Below are 19,521 nucleotides of genomic sequence, written 5' to 3' on the forward strand. Positions count from 1 at the left end.
CGTATGGACATGAATCCTTTCAGACAGGCGATCGGCATTCTGCTATTCCCGCGCCAGTGCTATGCAGTGTGGCAGCTGTCTGGCATTTGCCACCTAAGCTTCTGCCAAGACGCATCCATCTTGCATCCGTCGGCTTTTCTGACCGAGAAATATTATCCTACACCGCATTCCCCAATGGCAAACTTTTTGGTCCGCCAGCCCTTTCGAGCTGCAGCCTCACCGCGCTTGGTCTAGTGACACTCTAGTCGCTTTAGACAGTGGGTATGGCCGCTCAGTCTCTTGATTTATTACCGGATGGCACCTCGTCATCGCCTAGAGGGCGGGTGGTGACGCTCGAGGAGTTCATCATCGATATATTCACCCAAATTGACCAAGATGGGGTCGAGCGCCCGGTTGACAGGCCTGATGAGGTGCGATCCACCTGGACATGATGGGACCCTGTGTTGACTGTAGCAGATAGGCGGAGGTGGATCATATGGTACGGTTCACATCTTCGAGCATGAGAGTGACCCTGACATCGCAGCAATTATTGGCGCACGGCTGTTCCTGCCTTCATCGCGACTCGGGATGATGGTCGACTACACACCCTCAACTCTGCCGCAAGAGGCCCGAGAGCAGCTACAAGTCTATGGAAAGAGTATGTGGGTCTTCCGAGAGCGACATGATGGGCATCCCACGTCGCGCTCAGTCAACCGATACAGCAAGGATCTGAGAGTGTGAGTCTTCGCGCGACGCTTAATCTCAGCTGCTGGTCCAGAGCTGATGATCTCCAGCTTCGAATACCTCTCTCCGCCTCGCCTACTTACACCAGTCGATATTCTCGAAACTCACTGGCTGGACCATCCGGACGACGCTGCAGGCGGAATCTCGGCCATCCATATGATCTCGGGCACGGAACGGCTCGAGGGTTTCGAGAGGGATATGCAGCGGATCAGAGATCAGGTCGGGACGAAATGGGACCCGAAGATAGTCTGGGAGCCTCATCAGGTACGGATCATTTTGGCGTGGAACCCCAGGACTTGCGGCCACAAAGCTGATAGCTTCTAGTATGATGTCTTCCCCTCCTCGATCCCCCTCTTCCGCCGCATCACACCTCAAATCGACATACTGTCCCCAAACCACTCCGAAGTCATCTCCCTCCTCTCCCTCCCCGACCTAAGCAGCTCCAGCCAAAACGATCAGAAGCTCCAGCTAGAGTCGGCATCCCAGACGCTTTTGTCTTGGAAGCCAAGGATCGGCGTCGTGATCCGCGCCGGAGCAATGGGAGCATGTTATCTCGCAAAGGAGAATGACGAGGTGAAGTGGATCCCGGCGTACTGGTCTGAAGGTTGCGAGGAGCCTGATTGGGTAGATAAGGTGGTTGATCCGACGGGAGCGGGAAATGCTTTCTGTGGAGCAATGGCAGCTGCTCTGAGCGAAGGCATGGGGATTGAAATTGGTAAGTTAAACGCTGGCCGCGGCATACTGCTCATCAAGAGCCGCAGGGGCGTGACTGACGTAGTAGCTGTAATGTGGGGTACGGTGGCGGCTAGCTTTGTGGTCCAGCAGCATGGTCTACCTAGCTTGACGACAGTCAGCGGGAAAGAAGTCTGGGCGGGGGACGAGCCAGCGAGGCGCGTACGGGCATTACAGGATCGAGTATCTGAGATGTAGGCATGCAGAAGGCATCTTGCGTAGCCAGACGGGACGATTGTGCGCAGTATTATAATCGCATCCGACACTATGTACAATCTTCAGCCCCGCGCTATAGATCATCTCCGCTCCCTCAGTATATACACAATAGTCCCTACTAGTAGTATTGAGAACCCAGCGATGAAGGCGAATAGCACCAGCACATCCCTGTATATCAGCTCATGTTCCTCATATTCCCACAACCATGAGACGGGTTCAGCTCACCGGTAGTAATTGTTGAGGGCGAATCCGAACAGGGTTTCCATGATGACCTGTGCGCCTATCTCGACTGGTACTCCCGCTAAGTTGTCCTGGAGCAGCGTCAGCCAAGGCATGACGAGCAAGGAGATGACATACGATGATCTTCAGGCCTGATCCTACTTCGTTGACAGCCAGAGCTTCCAGTGAGAATCCTAGCGTGGAGAAGTATCGCAGCCATCGAAGTACAGGAGGGATGTTTCCGAGGTTGACGAAGAAGCTGAAATGTCAGCTGCAGTCCTCGTCTTCCCGTACGCGGGGGCCAGATCGTGCAGCAGACATACCCGGCATATGTCATGAGGAACAAGTTGCACAGACTGGAGACGAGGATGGCGACTCCGCCTTGCCGGAATACGCAAGCGAGCAGGAAATTCTGCAGTGTTCAGCTTTCATCCCTTATAGTAGCGTTTAACCCAGATCGCGCAAGGCCAGACTCACAAAGAGGCACATGCAGAGCGAGAACTCGACGATTATAAGGAGGAACTTGAAGAACTCGGCTGCGTTCCGCGACAGTCCGACCATAAAGTAGACAATGACTCTGACTTGATCAGCTCACCATCAAGAGAGGGATAGCTGACCGGTACTTACCCGACAAGAATGGTTGGGATCAGACGAAGCGGGATGACGTCGAACAATAGCCTGGTCAAGAGCCATGAAGACGGGCTGTAGAATGACCCAGCTCGTTCCCGGAGGAAGAGCGCCCGGACCTCGACAAGATTGTACAGCGCACTGGACATCAGCGTAACCTCAACTGCAAGCAGATGAGCCGTACCTGAGCGACGAGAAAGCGATAAGCGATCCCAAGAAGAACAAGCTCCCGACGCGATTTTGGAAACCCGCAATAGTCAAGTTGACCTGATAGTACAGTCCACCAGCAAACACGCCCAACAGACACGCAAAGAACACATGTGCCACCAGGAGTGTCTTGTCGCGCTTGAGGTTCCGCCATTCCCGCCCCGACAGCACTTCCATCTGCGTGAGGAATGTCGTAGCGCAGTGCGTGTGTGGAGGGGTGTACCAGCGTGCCTTGTCTCGGGTCTGAGCGTTCTCGTCCCCGAGATCAGAGAGGTTGAGCTCGCGCTGATCCGAGGGACCGTTCCGCCGGAGAGTGGGGGGTGGGTACGAGCCGAGATGGAGATTCTTCTCGGCTCCGGGGGTATCGACGAGGTCCTTGTCGCTCCGATCTGTCGAGTGATGAGTGCCAGAGTGGGAAGAGGATGTCGATAGTTGATGCAGCGGGGCAGATCCGGGTAATTGCACCTGAGGACCATCGAGCAAACCCTCGGAAGATGTACTAGCGATTTCCAAGAGGTGATCCGCGATGTTGTATCCGGGAGGACAGGGCCTGTTCTGCTGCGCAAAGAAGTCGGCAGGTCTGTTCCCGCCCGGACCGAAGTATAGCTGTCGCCCACCAGCGAGGAGGCAGACCTGGTCGAACGAGTGATACAGCGCTGAGCTGGGCTGATGGATACTGGCGATGATGGTTGTCTTCTCCGTCTCCGACAGGTTCTTCAGTAGCTTGATCAGCCGACTGGCGGATACCGAGTCGAGACCGGAAGTAGGCTCGTCCAGAACCAGCACGTCCGGCGCGGCGACGAGCTCGACACCGATAGAAACCCGCCGCATCTCTCCGCCGGAGATACCGCGGTGCTCAACCGATCCGACCCGGGTGTGCGCGACATCCTGTAGGCCAAGCTGGGCAAGGACGGTCTGTGCGCGTTCTTGCTTGATGGAGACAGGGACGTTCTCGGGTAGACGGAGATGCGCAGCGAAGAGGAGAGTCTCGAGTACGGTCGATGTTGGAGATAGAACATCAGACTGCTTTGTCAGCTTGTTCGTTCGACTGTGACTCCGAGAGTCGGAGACTTACCTGATCGACATAGCCAATCTTCACTCTCCTTCCTCCCTCTTCCTTTATATATCGCACGGTACCCTCTACCCTCCCTGCTTTCCGCTTCCCCGCCAGCACATCCACCAATGTCGACTTCCCGGCCCCACTCGGGCCCAGAATCGCACAGAAGTCACCAGCCGGTAGAGCTCCCCCACATTCTCTGAGAATGACCTTCCCACCTCCCTTACCCACCTTGCTCCCGTCCTCCGCTGATGGTGCAGTCTTACCCGCTCCTTTTGCCCAATTGACGAGCTTGTTTGAGCTCGAAGCTATGCTCTTCACCTCGTACCCAACTCCAGACCACGCCACGCCCACTCCGCCCGAAGACGGCAAGGCGCCGTCGGTCCGCATATTCCGCCGAGCCTTGCGGCGCGCGAGGAAAGCCCAGATGATGAGGCCGATGATGGCGAGGATGATGACGCCCACTACCGCCAATCCGGCAATGACGCCCGGATCCAGAGAGGCTGAGGAGGAGGATGCACTAACGATGCCGGCTGCCTGGTCTACGACGTATTGCTGCACGCACTCGCCGTGAGAGCAGGACGAGAGTTCGAGGCCATCCGGTCCAAAGATGGATTGAAGGAGGGCTTGATTGAAGGTACAGCGTCCTCCGCCGGGACAGGCGATAGTGAGCGGTCCGCTGAGGGTGTTGATTACGCCTGTCAAGTCGAGAGACGTCGACTGAGTTGGTCAGCAAATGGTCTGACCGCATCGTCGAGATCGAATCGACAAATGTACTTACCCCGCCGCAGAAGGTCGTGTTTGGCCGACAAGTACAGCTGAGCCCACCGCAGACCCATGTACTCCCATTCGAGCTCGTAGTCTGCGCACAGCTATTCGCCGAGCAGTAAAATTGCTCCACGCCGTCATACCACAGCTGTGCCCATCCCACGCCGTCGCCATATGTCAATCCTGCGGACCGGAGGGCGGACGTCCCGCCCGGCGTGAGCGAAGCATTCAGCGATCGCGAGATGGTCAGAATCGACGTTCCTGGGAAGACGCCTTGAAGAGTTCCTTGGATGACATTGCACGTCATTTGGGATTCCGAGTAGACGGTAGGAAGGGTATTGCAGGTGAGAGAGGTATTGAGGCCGGGTGTGGAGGTGGTCCCGCTCGACGCGAGGATGGTCTGGAGGGAGGACTGGCAGGCAGACGCGGCTGTACATACTGCGATGTCAGCGAATATGTCCCAGAGATCTCCCGCCTCTAGTTCAGACCCCCATCGATGAGCCTCCCTGACGTGTCTCCACCTTCCGCGATCACTCAGACCAAGACTCACCTGTACATCCCGGCCCCGTGAACCCCGACGCGCAACCACAACTCCCCGCACTGACATTCCCCAGCCCACTCGTTCCTCCCGGTGCAGCTCCAGCAGGGTTATACAAGCTGCCCCCGCACACGGGGAGACTGCATGTCTGCGGGCTCACGCCAGTCGGGTTGAACCCCGGCGGACAGAGGCAGGAGCTGCCTGTTGTATTGCCATAATTGGAGCAGGTCTGCCCGAAGGCGAGTGGCGCGAGCGCCGCGAGAGCAGAGATGAGATGGAACATCTCGCGTGTATAGTATGATTGAGGTCGATGATGGGTCCGAGCGAGTGATGGGAATTTGTTATTGTTGATGTGGGTCGAGCTGATTTGACCGATTCCTAAGGCGTTTCCAGTCGATGTTTCAGGTGCAATAGACAAATCATCGAGTGCACCTCAGGCTTATATGAAGATTATGAGCTCCCCTGCTGTTCGTTGGGAGCTTCGTACTCTTCGGTTATTGAAGAAGGTCACAGCAGAGTGGTCCTTTCGATCTTGGGGGAGTCGTGCTCCGCATTTACGGCACGCCTCGGCGCGTCCAGATCCGATGGAAAGCCCCGCACTTCTGCACCCTGAGTGCCTGCTGGGGAACTGGGGGCCTCGGTAGCTCTATGAGTCGCCAGACATCGGTAGCAGATCAAACACGGGTGCATAAGAAACCAAGGATCAATGTATAGAGACAGTAAGGGGAGGTATGAAGCGGCAAAAATTCTGGGAAAGTTGTATCCGGCGGTCCGTGAGGCAGAAGAGAAGACATCTACTCGGTGGTGACCGACTTGGCGAGGTTACGGGGGAAGTCGACATCCACGCCGTTCATGATGGCCAAGTCTGGGGCGTCAGCTCATGTTCTACACGGTTGGGTGTCAGAGAGCTTACGATAGGACAGCAGTTGCAAGGGCAGGACATTGATGAGGCCCTGGAGACAGTCGACTGTCCGGGGAACACGGATGACCTTGGCCGACTCGGGAACCGAGTCATCGTCGTCGTTGCAGATGATGACTGGACATTAGCATTGCAGTGACTCTTCAGCATGGCTAGACTCACTTGGTCGACCCTTCCGAGCGGTAACCTGAGCCAGCGCAGACTGGACCTTGGGGTAAAGCGAGTCCCGGGTCATAATGAAGATGACACTAATTGTCAGCTGTCGGCACTGCAGTTGCGGCTAGGGGACGAGCTTACGGGAGGTGCTCATCGATCAAAGCAAGAGGACCGTGCTTCAACTCGCCCGCCAAGATACCCTCCGAGTGCATGTATGAAACCTCCTTAATCTTAAGGGCGCCCTCAAGACACGTCGCGTCTGCTGATCAGCCACATACCTACTCCTGCGCTTATACCGGCACTCACACTGGTATCCACGACCCATGATGAGCAAACTCTTCTGGCCAGCAAGCATGTCCATAGCGAGCGACTGCAGCGCCTTGTCCATACCGAGGACCTTCCGGATCTGGCCCGGGATGTCGTGCAGGCCATCAATGATCTGCTGCCTTCGTGCGGCCTTGGAGATCGAGTCGTCCGAGAGCTGAACGGCCATCATGACCAGGGCGACGTATTGCGAGGTGTAAGCCTTGGTGGAGGCGACACCGATCTCGGGACCGGCGTTGATGTGAATACCCGAGTGGGTCTCGCGGGAAAGGGTGGACTACGAGTCAGCTTGTCGCCCAGGTCTAGATAGATTCAGTCCAACTTACCCCGACGGCGTTGACGACACCCAAGCACAGAGCTCCACGCTCCAAGCAGTACCTCATGGCCAGGATCGTGTCGGCAGTCTCACCAGACTGCGAGACAAAGATGGCGACATCGTCCCTGAAAACGGGAGTCCGGCGGTCCAAGAAGTCCGAAGCTACAAGATCAGCTCGTTTCTCCTCATCTAATCCTTGTCACTCACCGAGCTCAACAGCGACGGGGATCTCGGTCAACTCCTCAAATACCCCCCTGACGGCGATACACGAGTGGTAACTCGTTCCGCACGCCACGAAGAGCAACCTCCGCCCACGCCTGATGACCGGGAGATACGCCTTGAGACCACCGAGCATGATGGTACGGCTGTCAAAGTTGACACGACCACGCATGGTGTTGACGACCGATTCGGGCTGCTCGTAGATCTCCTTCTGCATAAAGTGGTCGTATTGGCCCTTCATGATCTCCGCGAGCTCAATCTCGAGGGTCTCGATGGCTCGGACGGACGAAAGGCCGTCGTTTCGGCGGAGGCGGTGGATGTGGAGTTCTGGATGTCAGCCTATCTCACGGCGGCGCGAAGTGGTCCGCTCACCTCCTTCAGCAATGTGCGCAATATCGTCATCCTCTAGGTAAAGCACCCGCTTGGTGTGCTCAATGACAGCACTGGCATCACTGGCGATGAAGAACTCGATGGGCTGAGGCATGCCGTCGTCCGAAAGGAACGCGCGGGACTGGGATCGGCGCAGCTTGCTGTGAGGGCCTGAACCGGGACCAGCAGCGCCTGGTACCGAAAGAAGACCGCCAACTTGTTCGTCGACTGTAGATTATCAGCTACGTGTCCCGCGTCGCAGCTCAGCAAGAAAAGACTAGCTCACCTCGCTCCTCTCCCATCTCGACATCGACAAAGTCGACCTTCAACTTCCTGTCCGTCTTGACACCGATGAGCATAGGAGATCCGCGACGGGTGAGGACCATCTCGTCCGGGAAGTGGGTCGACTTGAAGACAAACGCGAACGAGCCTTCCTAATCTTATCAGCTTGGGGTCTTTGAGCCGAAGATGAGACTTACAAGCTCCTTGACGACAGTCTTGATGAGCTCGGTGAAGTTCAATCGCTTGTGCGGTTGGCTCTCCCAGACGTATTTGCACAGCATGGCGACGGCTTCTGTGTCGGTGTCGGTGTAGAAGTGATATCCGCGCTTGATGAGGACGGTCTTGAGCTCCTTGTCTATAGTGTCAGCTTCGTCGCTCCAAGTAGAACGGAGTCGAAGTCGATCGAGGTAACTTACAATTGGTGATGATACCGTCTGCTTGCGTCAGCCAATCCCAGCATTTCCACAGGAGAAAACTCACTGTGAACCAGGGAGAACTCGGTATTCTCGCCCGAGACGTGCGGGTGACAGTTCAACACGCTGGGCACACCGTGAGTGGCCCACCGAGTGTGTGCCATCGATGTCTGCGAGACGAAGGTCTTGTTCATGTCAAGCTTAGTGCTGCCCTGGACGTGCGAGTTGTCATTCCCGTTTGCGCCGTTCCCGTTAAGCTCAGAAGGAAGGGGAGTGGGGAAGCCTTCAGCGATGTGCTTGCGGAGCGCAGCGACCTTGCCGACTTCCTTGAAGAGGATGATGGGGGATTCGGGCGTGTCGCCGTCGATTCCGATACCTGCTCGTCAGCCACTGTTCGCCGCGCGGTGTATGGGGAAATGGGAGAGGAGGGATAGCTCACCGGCGGAGTCGTACCCTCGGTACTCCAGTCTGGCGAGACCATTGCAGAGGACGTCGCAAACATACTTGCGGTCCTTCTCGATCAGGAAGGAGCAGTAGCCGAAAATTCCTGGGCACAGTCAGCAGCAGCTCTTCCTGCAGTGACCCAGCTATCAAGGGGGATACGTACCACACATTGTGCTATGACTATGCTAAGGATGGTGGAGGGAGATAAGCTGAGGTGGAAGGTCTGTTGTGTCGGTGCGCGGTGCGGATGGTGAAAAGAGTTCGAGCCGGAAAGGAGGTAAGGACGTGCGGACGAGCGGACGTTTCGAGAGCGAAAGGTGGGGAGGGTATGTGTACCAAGTTGGCGTCGATGACAAGTATAATAGGAGGGCAGCGATAAGGGGAGAGAAGATGAGCGTCAGCTGAGACCTTTGATCAAGAGGTAAGCAGGAGGTTGTTGCCCCCAGAGTTGAAACGCTCCCCCCCCCGTGAGGACCCTGAGAGCAATGGTCGCAGCGGTGAGGCACGGGAAGAGGCCAAGCGGAAAACGACTCACGAAGGTCTGGAGAGAGTGTGCAGGTGATAGCTCGGCGTGGTATGTGATGTGGTAGAGGTATAGTACAGGCTGTATGTAGATGGGGGATGATAGCAAGGATAGCAAGGAATGTTTGAATGAATGGCCGAGGTCTCGCAAAATGAGGAATGTGGCAGATAAAGTGGCAGTCGCGTGAAATCGGTGGCGAGACGCGTCAAAGGCAGCGCTGGAAAGCCGGTTCAAAGTGCCTCAAGGTAACACCGCGATAACAAAGAGGACTGCTGCATATATAGCCGCCTGTCCTTGCCTGTGTCCACCTCATGCGTCCCATTTCAGTCAAGTCGAAGCGGCAGTGGCGATGCAGTGTTTCAGGGTCAGATCAGAAATCTTGGCTGCTGTGGCATGGCGCGTCCGAGCACCGCCACGCGTCATGGCGACACGTCAGATGAGGAATGTAGCTTAAGGCAAAGGTTACTCGTTCGACCGTACCAACATGAAGCGCTGACGGTCATCATTCGCTACCATGAGGCTGTGCTACCGCCACTGACGTACTGACAGCATAGCGATGCATGTAGCCTCGAAAGCGCCGCATAACTTATCTACTCATCTCAAGAAAACCCTCTGATCCCCAAAATCCGCCTCACGTCATTAACGAACCGCAAACAGTCCAGGACGGGCAGACTCTGCAGTAACGCTTCGTCGTTCGGATCAGACGTCCAGCCTTCTATTGGCAAGGCATTCGCTAAACGAGTCAGCTTGGTCCAGCATCGCTTCCGGCGGGCAAGATGGACTCACCCTTGTTCCACGCGTAGCTGACAGGCGAGTTGTCCATGAAGCACACCCTGCTTAGGTCTTGCTCTACTAACGCCAGGTCCTTGATGTACGAGCCGTTCGTCTGGAGGAAGCATGAGTCGCGGTACAGGCGTTTAGCGAAGAGGGACCGGCCGGCGTCCAGCCAGTCGATAACGGGGTCGGCGTATTCTGGCATGGAGGCTGTGTAGATGACGAGGGTGTACCATGATGCAGCCTGATAGTCAGCTTTGATTCCTGCGCGACATCAGACAACCAGGAGCTCAGCTTACCTTTTTGAGAAAGTGGTCCACATAAGGCCTTTTGTAGACGTGATACGTCGTGCTCCTTCCTCTTAGCACCACCTCCACTGTATGCCCCTCCCTCCTACTCTTCCGCCCACCTAACAGCCCTCCCAGACTTATCCCCAGCATCCCGCCTCCCCCGGACGTGCCATATCCAAGCGGCCGGCTTGTCGAGTGAATAAGAGTCTCGTCCAAATCCAGAATGAGCGTCTTCTGTAGATGGAAAGGGGTGTGATGTGGTCGGATCCGAGGTGGAGGAGGGGGAAGCTGTGGCGGGAGGGTTGCCGAGAAGAGGGAGACGGAGGGGTCGAGCAGGGACGTGTTCATAGGATTGGGCAGTAGTCGGGCGCCTCGAGGAGGCGTGGGCGTGAGTGATGTACGGGCACGAGAGGGTGATGTCCCGGGTAGTGGGTTGGAGAGTATACCGGCCGGCGAGCCATTTGACGAGCGAAGATTGTACGTTCTCTCCGGTGTTGGCGGATTAACCCGGAGATCCATCCCCTGCACCTCCTCCACTCTGCCATTCTCCACCAGCATAGGCTCCAGTCGCCTCCCCGCGGATGGGAGGCGGAACGAGACCGTATCCGGCTGGCGCACCACCTCATCCACCTCCGAGTCATCTACCGGTGCCCTTGTGACAGGGTCCACCCAGCCATCCCCATCTTCCCCTTCTGTCTCCGTCACATCACCCAATTCACCACCCACATCCACCCCTACGCCACCGCTGACACTCAGGAGCTCCACTTCCGTCCCGCTCCCGTCATCCGAGCTCATCCCCGCCTTCTTCGTCCCAATCCGTCTCTTCTGCGTGCGCCTTCTCCCCCTTTCCGCCCTCGTCTCGCCAACTAGAGAGGTCCAGAATGAGAGGAGGATCGACCATAGTCCGAGTGCGATGCGGAGGAAGAAGGGCGTAGAGGGTGGAGGCAGCTTGACGGAGGATGCGGATGTAGCTTTGCGACGACGTTTGAGAGATCTACGGCGCCGCTGTACAGGAGGAGAAAGGTGAGAGTCAAAGTCGACCGCGAAGGGAGAGAGAGGGCGAGAGGGGGATGTAGTGTGGATACGGGTAGATTTGTCCAGGCCGAGAGGGGTGGGCGGGGGCATAGGGGTCCGAGACGAGGAGGGTTCGAGGAGGTGCGTGAACAGCGCGTCCACGCGCGAGAGGGTGTTCATCCTGCCGGATACCGGACAAGTTCGGACTGATCCGTCCTGAGGTCTTCTGTGGCCTTATGACAGGAGTAGAAGGCGATGGAGAGGGTAGATGCTACCGTTGCATGGCGGGAGGTGATGAAAGGGTGGCTGGCGAGATACGTCGGAACGAGCTGTCCTTTGGTGCCTGCCTTTCGGATACCGGTGGATTTGCGGGGCAAGCTTCTGGGACGAAAGGCTGTCTGACCAGACGGGACGCTCGCTAGATTGCCTCGCAAAGGGGTACAGGCTATATGATGAAGAGTACAACAGATGAACTTGCCTTGTTGCGGTTACCGGCTGGCCGGCGGGCGCGATCCTCGTTTCCCCACAAAAGGGGCTGGTCCGTGCGTCATTTCTGGTGTGGGGTTGGGCTCAGTGGGTGGCAAGTGGGGCGAGTGGGGATCCAGCTGCGGCCAGCGGCCAGCGGCTCGCCCGCTGGTGTGGTCTGCAGGGTGCCCGGGGAGCAAGATGCCGGCTAGCGTGTGCAGCAATACATCTTCAGATAATGTACATGGAGATCCATAGAAAATGTCAGTTCAGCCAATCACCATGAATATAGTTCGATTGGCGGTCAACTCGTCCGATGCCTGCTGATCCGCCCGATCAGACCTCATCCTGCCCTCCATCCTGCGCATGCGCCGACTTCCGCGACAGCGAGGCGGCCCCAGGCTGGACGTGAGCCGAGTCATGGGTCGCCGCCGAGGCATCACAGACTGTTTGTTCGGTCTCCTTCGCCTCATCTTCCTTGAGCTTGAGCCACTTCTCGAGCGTCTGCATGCAGACATGGTAGACGAGGCCATCCTCCAGCGAGTGGTCGTTCACTTTCCACCAGGGCCATTCCTTGACCTTCGAAGCTCTCGTAGCCGCAATCTTGAGGGTGTTGAGACAGCGCTTGACCTCGTCCGGACTTGACCATGTGTTGATGAGCGCCTTCTCACCGTGCTCGCTGTAGTCCTCGTTGATGAACCGCTCAGTAGTCTTCATGATCTCGTCGAAAGTATTCCTCTCGCGTCCCTCTAGGATATCAGCTTTTATAACGCTCGTAAAATTTCTGGTATCTGCTGCCTAGATCGTCATGCTCGATAGACTGTTCCGCTGAGGATAGACTGACCTTTCAGCTTGCTGAAATCAAAGAAGGGAGGCTGCTCGCGCAGCTCCTGAGAGGTGATTGTAGGCTTCGCTTCTTGCGACTTGACATCGCGGGTGCAGCAACTGGCTGTTCGAAGGCCCTCGTACCTTTCCTTTGCGGCCATATCGGTGAATCGGGACGATGACATGTCGAGATATTGCTTGTGACTGGAAGGGACAGTGGGGTATATGAGGCGATGTGCAAAGAGTTCGCGCCATTTCCCGAGGTCTCGCACTCGGCGCCTCGCCTCGACGCACCCCTCCATATCGGAGCCTCACTCCTTACATTCGCTGCGACTGACTGTCATGACACGGAGACCGTGAATAAAGGAGCGCTACATGGCGTACTCATGCCAGATCAAGTGCTCCATACTGGCCAGGCTAAGCCGCAGGTATGACGGAGAGTCAGAGTCCAGACCACGATTGTCCGAGACGACTGGCTCGGCGTACCGACACGATTATCGAGGTATTGAGACGGGTTTGGGTGTTTGAGCTAGCCCTGGGTCATAGAGTGCTCAAAACGGTGCCACCTGTATGAGATGTGTCGACGGGGGCCTGAGCGGCCCGAGGACTAGAGTGCCACCACCAGCCACAGAGACCGCCACACCCAGGCGCCATACGGACTACGTCACGTGATCACGACGCGTCCACCTGGCTGAGGTATGCATGTCCGCTCTAGCTACGCCACCGGTGCCTCCATCGCGCCATCATTGCTTGGATCAAGGAGTCTGCTATTACGAGGTGAGCGCCGCGACCACCGAGTGCTCTTGGTCGGAAAGCTTATAGCGAAGAGACTGCTTCATCTGAACCCGAAGGTTCCTGATACTAGGTCCGAACATCGAAATGTCAGGTAAGCCATCACCCAAGCTCCACGGACCGCATTCTCCCTTCGCATTGCTGGCTCTGATCGTCGTCGTCTACTGTAACAAGCTGACCAGGCAGGATCACCCGCGCATAAACGCGCCCGGCCGGACTCCGAAGCCTTACCGGCCAACACGGCGACTGCAGCACTCCAAAAACACGTCGCATCCCTTCCTCGCGCCGCAGCCGACGCCCTCATCCTCCGTCTGATCGCGACCTACCCTGCCGGCCAGGCCTTCCTCTTTCAGAGCGTTGCAGCAGCTGTTGTCGACAAAGCGGAGGCCGAGAAGCGGAACAAGGAGGCGGGACCTATCGACCTGACCCACATTGCTAGCTCGCCTCCAGCCGCAGGCACATCTGCATCCGCGCCGGTCCGAGCTGGCAAGGAAGCCGCGGCTGCAGATCCGATGGGGAGCGAGAACGAGCTGGACGATGAGGACGAAGATGAGGATGAGGACAACTCAGATGACGAGGATGAGGAGTCGTCGGGCGATGAGGAGGAGGATACCAACGGCGAGATGATACCCAAGGAGTGGATGTACGAGATAGACGTGAAGAGGCCATGGCTGAGGAAAGGATGGCCCAAAGACGCTGGATGGTAGAACTTCGGTTTGGTCCGCTTACTGTCACAGTACCTCGAGCTGCGGTGCATCAAATGTATAGATGTCGATGAATCGGCTCTCATCGCGTGTTGGCACTTCTTAACTCAGGTCAGAGTCGCTTTGCTTGGACGCCTCATAGGCTCCAATGGACTGGGAGACAACAAGGTGTGTCGTCAAATCTTCTCTGACACGATACTCGACGCCGTTTCCAGATACTGGTCACCATGGGGGCTGACTCCTTTCACGCACTGACCCTGCGCTCCGCAATGGCGGTGCGCCCGTCCTTTCACCTCACAGTTTCACTCCCTCAGAACTGGGTCCACCTCGATTGTCAGCCAAGCGCGCTTGAGGATTGTAACGTACAATGCTCACCCCTCATACAGCCAGCATGACACTGCAGTTGCCCGATATCAAGGCCATCCCAAACCCTTCCGAACAACAGTGAAGCAGTAGACCGGACCTGCTCTGCTCTCAACGAGTAGATGCCTCCACATCCGGCATCGGTACCATGGCGTCCGATGTCACACCTCCCACGCCAAGTCAAACCCCCAACTCCCTCTGCAAGCCCCTCCTCATCCGACTGGTCTGCCCAGCTCGTAGCACAAGCCGAGAAATCATGGACCGTCTCAGGAACATCCGTGCTCTCCGCGTGGACCATGGCATTTATCGGATCTGTACGTCTACCTCCTCCGCATATCTCACTTACGTCTTCTGAGTACTGATGACTAGCTACTAATCATCGCCTTCTTCTGCTGGCGGCGGCATCGAGACCCCATGGTCCATCTCCCCCGATACCTCTCGCTGATCCACCGCGAGCCCGGCGTGGCGCCCAAGCGCGAAAAGGGGGAGTGGCACCCGTATGTCCCTTCTTCGAACCCCGCCAGCCTTCCCGAATCGCGCGCAGAAGAAGAGAGGGCGCACGCGAGGATCAAAATGCGAGAGGAGGAAGAAGAGGCTGAGCGGCTGGCAGCGAAGAAGTGGGGTCTAGGGGAGAAGAGCGAGGAAGTCAAAGTGGAGGTGGTGAGGAAGATCAAGGGGATGGAACTGCACGAAGCAGCGTTGGCGTGGTTGAGGCCTGCGTGGCGGGATTTCCGGGTCGAATTGAACGTTTTCAATAGAAAAGCAGCGGCCGAGAGGGACAGGCAGTAAGCCTTTCTTTCTCTGTCCCTCTCCTCGCCTCTCGTCCGTCCGTGACTCAGCTCACGCGGCAGACAACTAATCAGCCTCGGTCTCGACGCCTTCACATTCCTCGAGTTCCTCCGCCTCCTCCGCTGGCTCTTCGCCCTCGTGACAGTCTTTGTCGCCCTCCCCTTACTATGCGCCAACTACTTTATCAACACCCGCACCGAGTGGGGTTCCGCGCGAGATACGCTCAATACGGGGAGTGGGACGAGTGGGAATCTGACGACCGCGTTAGGGGATCTGCAGCTGTTTACGGCGGCGAATATTACGGGGAATGCGTGGTGGGTGCATATCAGTGCGGAGTTTGTGGTGACGATGATTGTGGTGATGCAGGGTAAGTGGACCGTGGAAAGAGACATGAAGAAGAGCTGATGAGAAGTGTTCATCTACTCTCGGAGGCACGAGCGCGCCATTGAGATCTGGAGTGACATGTGAGTATACCTTTTCCCTCCCCTTCTCGTCAGCTTACAGGCAGGAACGCCCGCGAAGTGGCATTCAAGACCATCCTCATCACAGGTCTCAACATCCCCGCCAAGCTCAAAAAATCCGACCGACTCACCGTCCTCGACGCCAAGAGGCGCATCAAGCTCACGATAGCCTGTCCGCCCGAGGAACAAGTCGAGATCACGATCAAACAGGAAAAGATGAATGAGTTGGCGGAGGCAATCAAGAGGTGGAATGAGGTCGAGAGGAAACGGGTCATGGAGCGGTTACAACCCTGGGCGGACGGGCGGATCGCAAAGGGTAAGACGAGCGGTGGGGGTGGGGGTGGGTGTTGGGGCTGGTTGAAGGGGGAGGGGTATAAGGTGAGCTCAAGGGGACTAAGATGTAGAGTTCAGAGCTGATTGTTGAAAGTCCGACGAGCAGATAGTGTGAGTATTTGAGTCATGCGTTATCCCGATATCGAAAGTAAGCTGATCAGGGCTCAGAAAAGAAGCTTTCCGGATACAGATCGCGCGGCAAAAGGAACAGCGCCGACGCCGGGAGAAGGAGGATACCTCCCTCGTTCAGGCAGACATCACTGCAGGTCCGCTTATGCTGGCCGACTGTCGTTAGACACGTGGAGCAGGAGCTGATACCTTAGCTTTCGTTACTTGGCCGACGGCTAAAGCCGCGCACAAGAAGCTACAAGAGCTGCATCAGCTGAAGGACAAGAAGTTCAAGGCTGAAAGAGTAAGCTAGCGTGATCTGAAGATCTCGTCTCATGATCGTAGCTCACGATACAGTGTCCTCGGAGTGTCTGCGTGGTACGTCTCCGCGCTCTGGGGTGAGTATCAAACTGACCTATGTAGCTCTGGCGAAACCTAGAGAAAGACCCCTCCACCATCGCCTCGCAGCGCATCACAGGCGCCATCGTCCGGTGGACCATAACCGCCCTAAACTCCATCCCCGTGATGTTTATCACCATACTGACCAATCTTGACGCTGTGAGCCTTCTCCTTCTTCCCAGCAACCTCATCCATTACCCTTCAATTGGCTCCATCTATCGCTGACGGAGTATCAGTACATCGACGGCAACCCGAAACTCCGAACCATGCGCGAAACCTCCTCCTTCTGGAACGCAGTCTTCACCGCCGCCGCGGGAGTCATCCCCGCCTCACTCGCTGCGCTGTTCATCATGGCTTTGCCTATCATCTTGCGCGCGCTAAGTCGGTTCCAGGGCGCCTTGAGCAGAGGTCAGCTGGATAAGGATGTTATCAGGCAGATGTTCGTTTTCTTGCTGGTGAGTACTGGTTTCTCCATGCTTTTCAGAGGGAGAGTGGGCAGACGTCGAGCTCGCGCTGACTTCGCAAGCTGTCCAAATTCGTTGTCTTCTCCCTCATGAGTATAGGATACGAGACGTACCTGAACATCGAGGGTCAAATCGGGAAAGAAGACGTCCGAACGATCTTTGCCAGCCTCGGCGACGTGCCCGCCAAGATCACGAAGGCGTACATCTCGCAAAGCTCGTACTGGCTGTCCTTCTTTCCGTAAGCAAGCAGTGCTGCCCCCCACCCGGGTTTAGAGCTGAGAGCTGGGGGCTGACGGGTCAGTATCAAGTGCGCGGTGGTGTGTCTCCAGCTCACCCAGCTCCCGCGGTATTTCCTGAAAGCTTGGGACTTCTAGTATGCTACTTCTCTTTTCCTGTACGGGTCGTGGGGTAGTGAGCTGACAGGGGGCAGTGTAGTCCGCGAGGCAAATACCAGAGACCGGTTAGAGGTAGCTGCGCAACCCGCGGAGTTTGAGGTGAGCTAACAGGCTCACAACCCCCTCCCCTTTCCGAGGTCAATCAGCTGACATTGCCCAGTATGGTATGTCATGCCGCACGCATCACGTCAGGACAAAGATGGACCATGCTAACCTAGATCCATCAGCCATCGAATACACCAACATCGTTAGCACCTCCGATCCAAGCTCCCGATTGACAGCCGCGCTGATCTCCCCAGCTATTCGGTCTCGTCGTCGCCCTGGTCTACACCCCGCTCGCGCCCATCGTGTCTATCTGCGGCGCCATGTACTTCTGGACGGCTTCTATCGTCGTCAGCACTTCTTTCCATCTCCCGCCTTCACATTCCCAGCTGACAAGGCAGTATCAAAACCAGCTCACCTTTGTCGAAGAAACGGTCGAGACGGACGGTAAAGTCTGGAAAGTCGTCATGAACCGTCTTCTTGTCGCTTTGAGCTTCATGCAGGCTCTGATGACACTGAGTAAGTCCCTCCTAGCCCCTCACTACCACCTCTCCGGCTTTAAGGCTCACATTCCAGCCGTCCTCCTCAAGACCCAACCTTTCGCAGATTCCAAACTCCCCCTCGCGCCTCGTCTTCTACCCACAATCTTCGCCTTCCTTCCTCTCCTCATCACCCTCCTTCTGGCGCGCCACGTCCGGGCCCGTCGTACCGCCGCGCAAATCATTTCAGACCGCTCCACTTCCGCTCCCTCCGCCTCCGTGGCCCGCGCGCCAAAATTCGAGCTCGATATTCTTCGTTCGGACGCCATCAAGCCCATCAAGATCTTCGAGCACCAGGAGGACTTGTTTGTGGAGTTGAGTAGGAAGAAGGGGATGGAGGGGCTGCGGAGGTTGATGCCGCAGATAGGATGGCGGATTAGGGAGCAGAAGATGGAGGCGTGGGGAGAGAAGGGGATTCAGAGGGGGGATGAGAGGGAGAGGAAGAAGATGGGCGAGAGAGAGGCGGAGAGGGAGAGGCAGAAGAGGAGGGTGAGGGAGAGGAGGGAGGCTAAGGGGAGGAAAGTAGAAAAAGGCGGGAAGAGAGGGAAGGGAGGGTCCGAGAGGGGGAGAGGGTATCGGCGACGAAGATAGCTTGGTTGGGTTGTGGGAACACTCGGTTGTATTAGAATACAATGAGTAGAACGGGCAAGATTTCGGACGGTCAATATGACCGTAGCCCCGGATAATCACCTTACCAAGCAAGCCTCGCCGCGACGCGCAGACGCATCTCGGAAATCGCTTACATGCTTAATATTGCACAGATCTATTCTCAGAGATGATAATTCGCCCCCTCTCCATCATCTAGGCGAGCTTCAGGGCGTTGCGTTACGTGCGAACTTGTTTTATAGGCAGAGCATTCGAGCAATGCCGGGCGGAGTGGTGTTTCGCGAAAAAGGTGGAGAGTGAGGGTGAGGTCGAGCCGAGAGATGAACGAAGTGAAAGGTTGACGGGGGCGAAGGGCGATGTATGTGCAGTCGAGAGCGAGGAAGGAGGAAGAAGGGGGATCACGGAGCCCAAGATCGGATATAGTAGGATGGTGGATTCCAACATTTAGGCGTCGGTGCCGTTGCCCTGGTTGACGCCTGGAGTGTCAGCTCAGAACATGTTTCAGATGAGAATCGAGCTTACGGCGTTCCTTCTCGGCCTCGAGCTGCGAGTAGAGGAGCATGAGGGCGCGTTCGGTCGATTCGGGGGTACCGACGATGGTGAACATGCGCTCTCCAGAGTCGTCGTGGGGGACTTTGGCGATAGAGATGCGGGAGCCGGAAAGACGACGGATCTCGGTGATCTTGGAACCGCCACGGCCACTAGATTGTCAGCTCTGCTCAATCTTCGCGACGATCTGCTTAGCTTACATGATGCATCCGACCATGTCGCTGGGAATGGAGATGTTTTGGGTGCGGAGGTTTGGGTCGTCCGCGGCCAGCTCGGGCTGCGGGGCGGGCTGCGAGACCCTACGCTCGCCCGAGGGAGCAGAAACGCTGGGACGGCTAGACCGACGGTCCGAGAAGCCGCCGTTGGGGGCGCTGGAGGGCGCACCGCCAAAGCCAGCCTGGACGCTGGTACGCCTGATCCCACCGGTGGGACCAGTGACGGTTCCCGATCCGAGACCGCCTGCGAGAACGCCCGCATCGCCCGCCGCTCCGGGGTGGTACTGGACCGTTCCCTGTCCACGCTCCCAGTCCTCCATGAGGCACTTGCCAATCTCCAGC

General features: G+C 56.9%; 7 protein-coding genes across 7 annotated transcripts in view; 3 read left to right on the forward strand and 4 right to left on the reverse strand.

Annotated features, from left to right (window-relative positions):
* Positions 1-263: 263 nt before the first annotated feature.
* MKK02DRAFT_21079 (Ribokinase-like protein) lies at positions 264-1,653 on the forward strand (the record flags this gene model as incomplete). Its single annotated transcript, XM_053086359.1, has 6 exons — positions 264-410; positions 454-478; positions 524-716; positions 774-987; positions 1,048-1,438; positions 1,505-1,653. The coding sequence occupies 6 exons, from the start codon at positions 264-266 to the stop codon at positions 1,651-1,653; spliced, it is 1,119 nt and encodes a 372-aa protein (XP_052941819.1).
* A 98-nt stretch (positions 1,654-1,751) lies between these two features.
* Positions 1,752-5,370, reverse strand: MKK02DRAFT_35710 (uncharacterized protein; the record flags this gene model as incomplete). The annotated part of the gene is made up of 11 exons (XM_053089248.1): positions 1,752-1,839; positions 1,897-1,982; positions 2,029-2,149; positions 2,214-2,302; positions 2,368-2,467; positions 2,518-2,658; positions 2,702-3,747; positions 3,800-4,501; positions 4,563-4,987; positions 5,100-5,174; positions 5,229-5,370. 11 exons carry the CDS (start codon positions 5,368-5,370, stop codon positions 1,752-1,754), a joined length of 3,015 nt encoding a protein of 1,004 aa, XP_052941820.1.
* Positions 5,371-5,881: 511 nt separating this feature from the next.
* MKK02DRAFT_41687 (uncharacterized protein) lies at positions 5,882-8,699 on the reverse strand (the record flags this gene model as incomplete). The annotated part of the gene is made up of 14 exons (XM_053091662.1): positions 5,882-5,952; positions 6,001-6,123; positions 6,169-6,254; positions 6,304-6,421; positions 6,469-6,763; positions 6,813-6,964; positions 7,010-7,348; positions 7,394-7,618; positions 7,677-7,824; positions 7,870-8,027; positions 8,089-8,106; positions 8,153-8,461; positions 8,525-8,632; positions 8,693-8,699. 14 exons carry the CDS (start codon positions 8,697-8,699, stop codon positions 5,882-5,884), a joined length of 2,157 nt encoding a protein of 718 aa, XP_052941821.1.
* A 952-nt stretch (positions 8,700-9,651) lies between these two features.
* On the reverse strand, positions 9,652-11,310 carry MKK02DRAFT_21468 (NLI interacting factor-like phosphatase-domain-containing protein; the record flags this gene model as incomplete). The annotated part of the gene is made up of 4 exons (XM_053086421.1): positions 9,652-9,785; positions 9,839-10,070; positions 10,126-10,662; positions 10,786-11,310. 4 exons carry the CDS (start codon positions 11,308-11,310, stop codon positions 9,652-9,654), a joined length of 1,428 nt encoding a protein of 475 aa, XP_052941822.1.
* A 1,989-nt stretch (positions 11,311-13,299) lies between these two features.
* MKK02DRAFT_41690 (uncharacterized protein) lies at positions 13,300-13,919 on the forward strand (the record flags this gene model as incomplete). Its single annotated transcript, XM_053091663.1, has 2 exons — positions 13,300-13,306; positions 13,399-13,919. The coding sequence occupies 2 exons, from the start codon at positions 13,300-13,302 to the stop codon at positions 13,917-13,919; spliced, it is 528 nt and encodes a 175-aa protein (XP_052941823.1).
* Positions 13,920-14,437: 518 nt separating this feature from the next.
* Positions 14,438-18,400, forward strand: MKK02DRAFT_41691 (uncharacterized protein; the record flags this gene model as incomplete). The annotated part of the gene is made up of 18 exons (XM_053091664.1): positions 14,438-14,593; positions 14,649-15,064; positions 15,131-15,435; positions 15,481-15,532; positions 15,577-15,907; positions 15,957-15,973; positions 16,031-16,128; positions 16,186-16,274; positions 16,328-16,348; positions 16,394-16,528; positions 16,606-16,824; positions 16,896-17,071; positions 17,135-17,206; positions 17,264-17,327; positions 17,389-17,475; positions 17,528-17,620; positions 17,672-17,789; positions 17,847-18,400. 18 exons carry the CDS (start codon positions 14,438-14,440, stop codon positions 18,398-18,400), a joined length of 3,003 nt encoding a protein of 1,000 aa, XP_052941824.1.
* A 459-nt stretch (positions 18,401-18,859) lies between these two features.
* MKK02DRAFT_31003 (putative cytoplasm protein) overlaps positions 18,860-19,521 on the reverse strand; it is a gene marked incomplete at both ends in the record, with an annotated part of 1,235 nt that continues 573 nt past the window's right edge. The window contains 3 exons of the mRNA XM_053088187.1: positions 18,860-18,891; positions 18,938-19,116; positions 19,165-19,521. The exon at positions 19,165-19,521 is cut by the window's right edge and continues 511 nt beyond it. Of these exons, the coding sequence (XP_052941825.1) occupies positions 18,860-18,891; positions 18,938-19,116; positions 19,165-19,521 (568 nt within the window). The remainder of the gene's footprint in view (positions 18,892-18,937; positions 19,117-19,164) is intronic.

The sequence above is a fragment of the Dioszegia hungarica genome (genome assembly GCF_025882075.1).
Source record: "Dioszegia hungarica strain PDD-24b-2 chromosome Unknown MKK02contig_32, whole genome shotgun sequence".
In the NCBI taxonomy this organism is placed as follows: Eukaryota; Fungi; Basidiomycota; class Tremellomycetes; order Tremellales; family Bulleribasidiaceae; genus Dioszegia; species Dioszegia hungarica.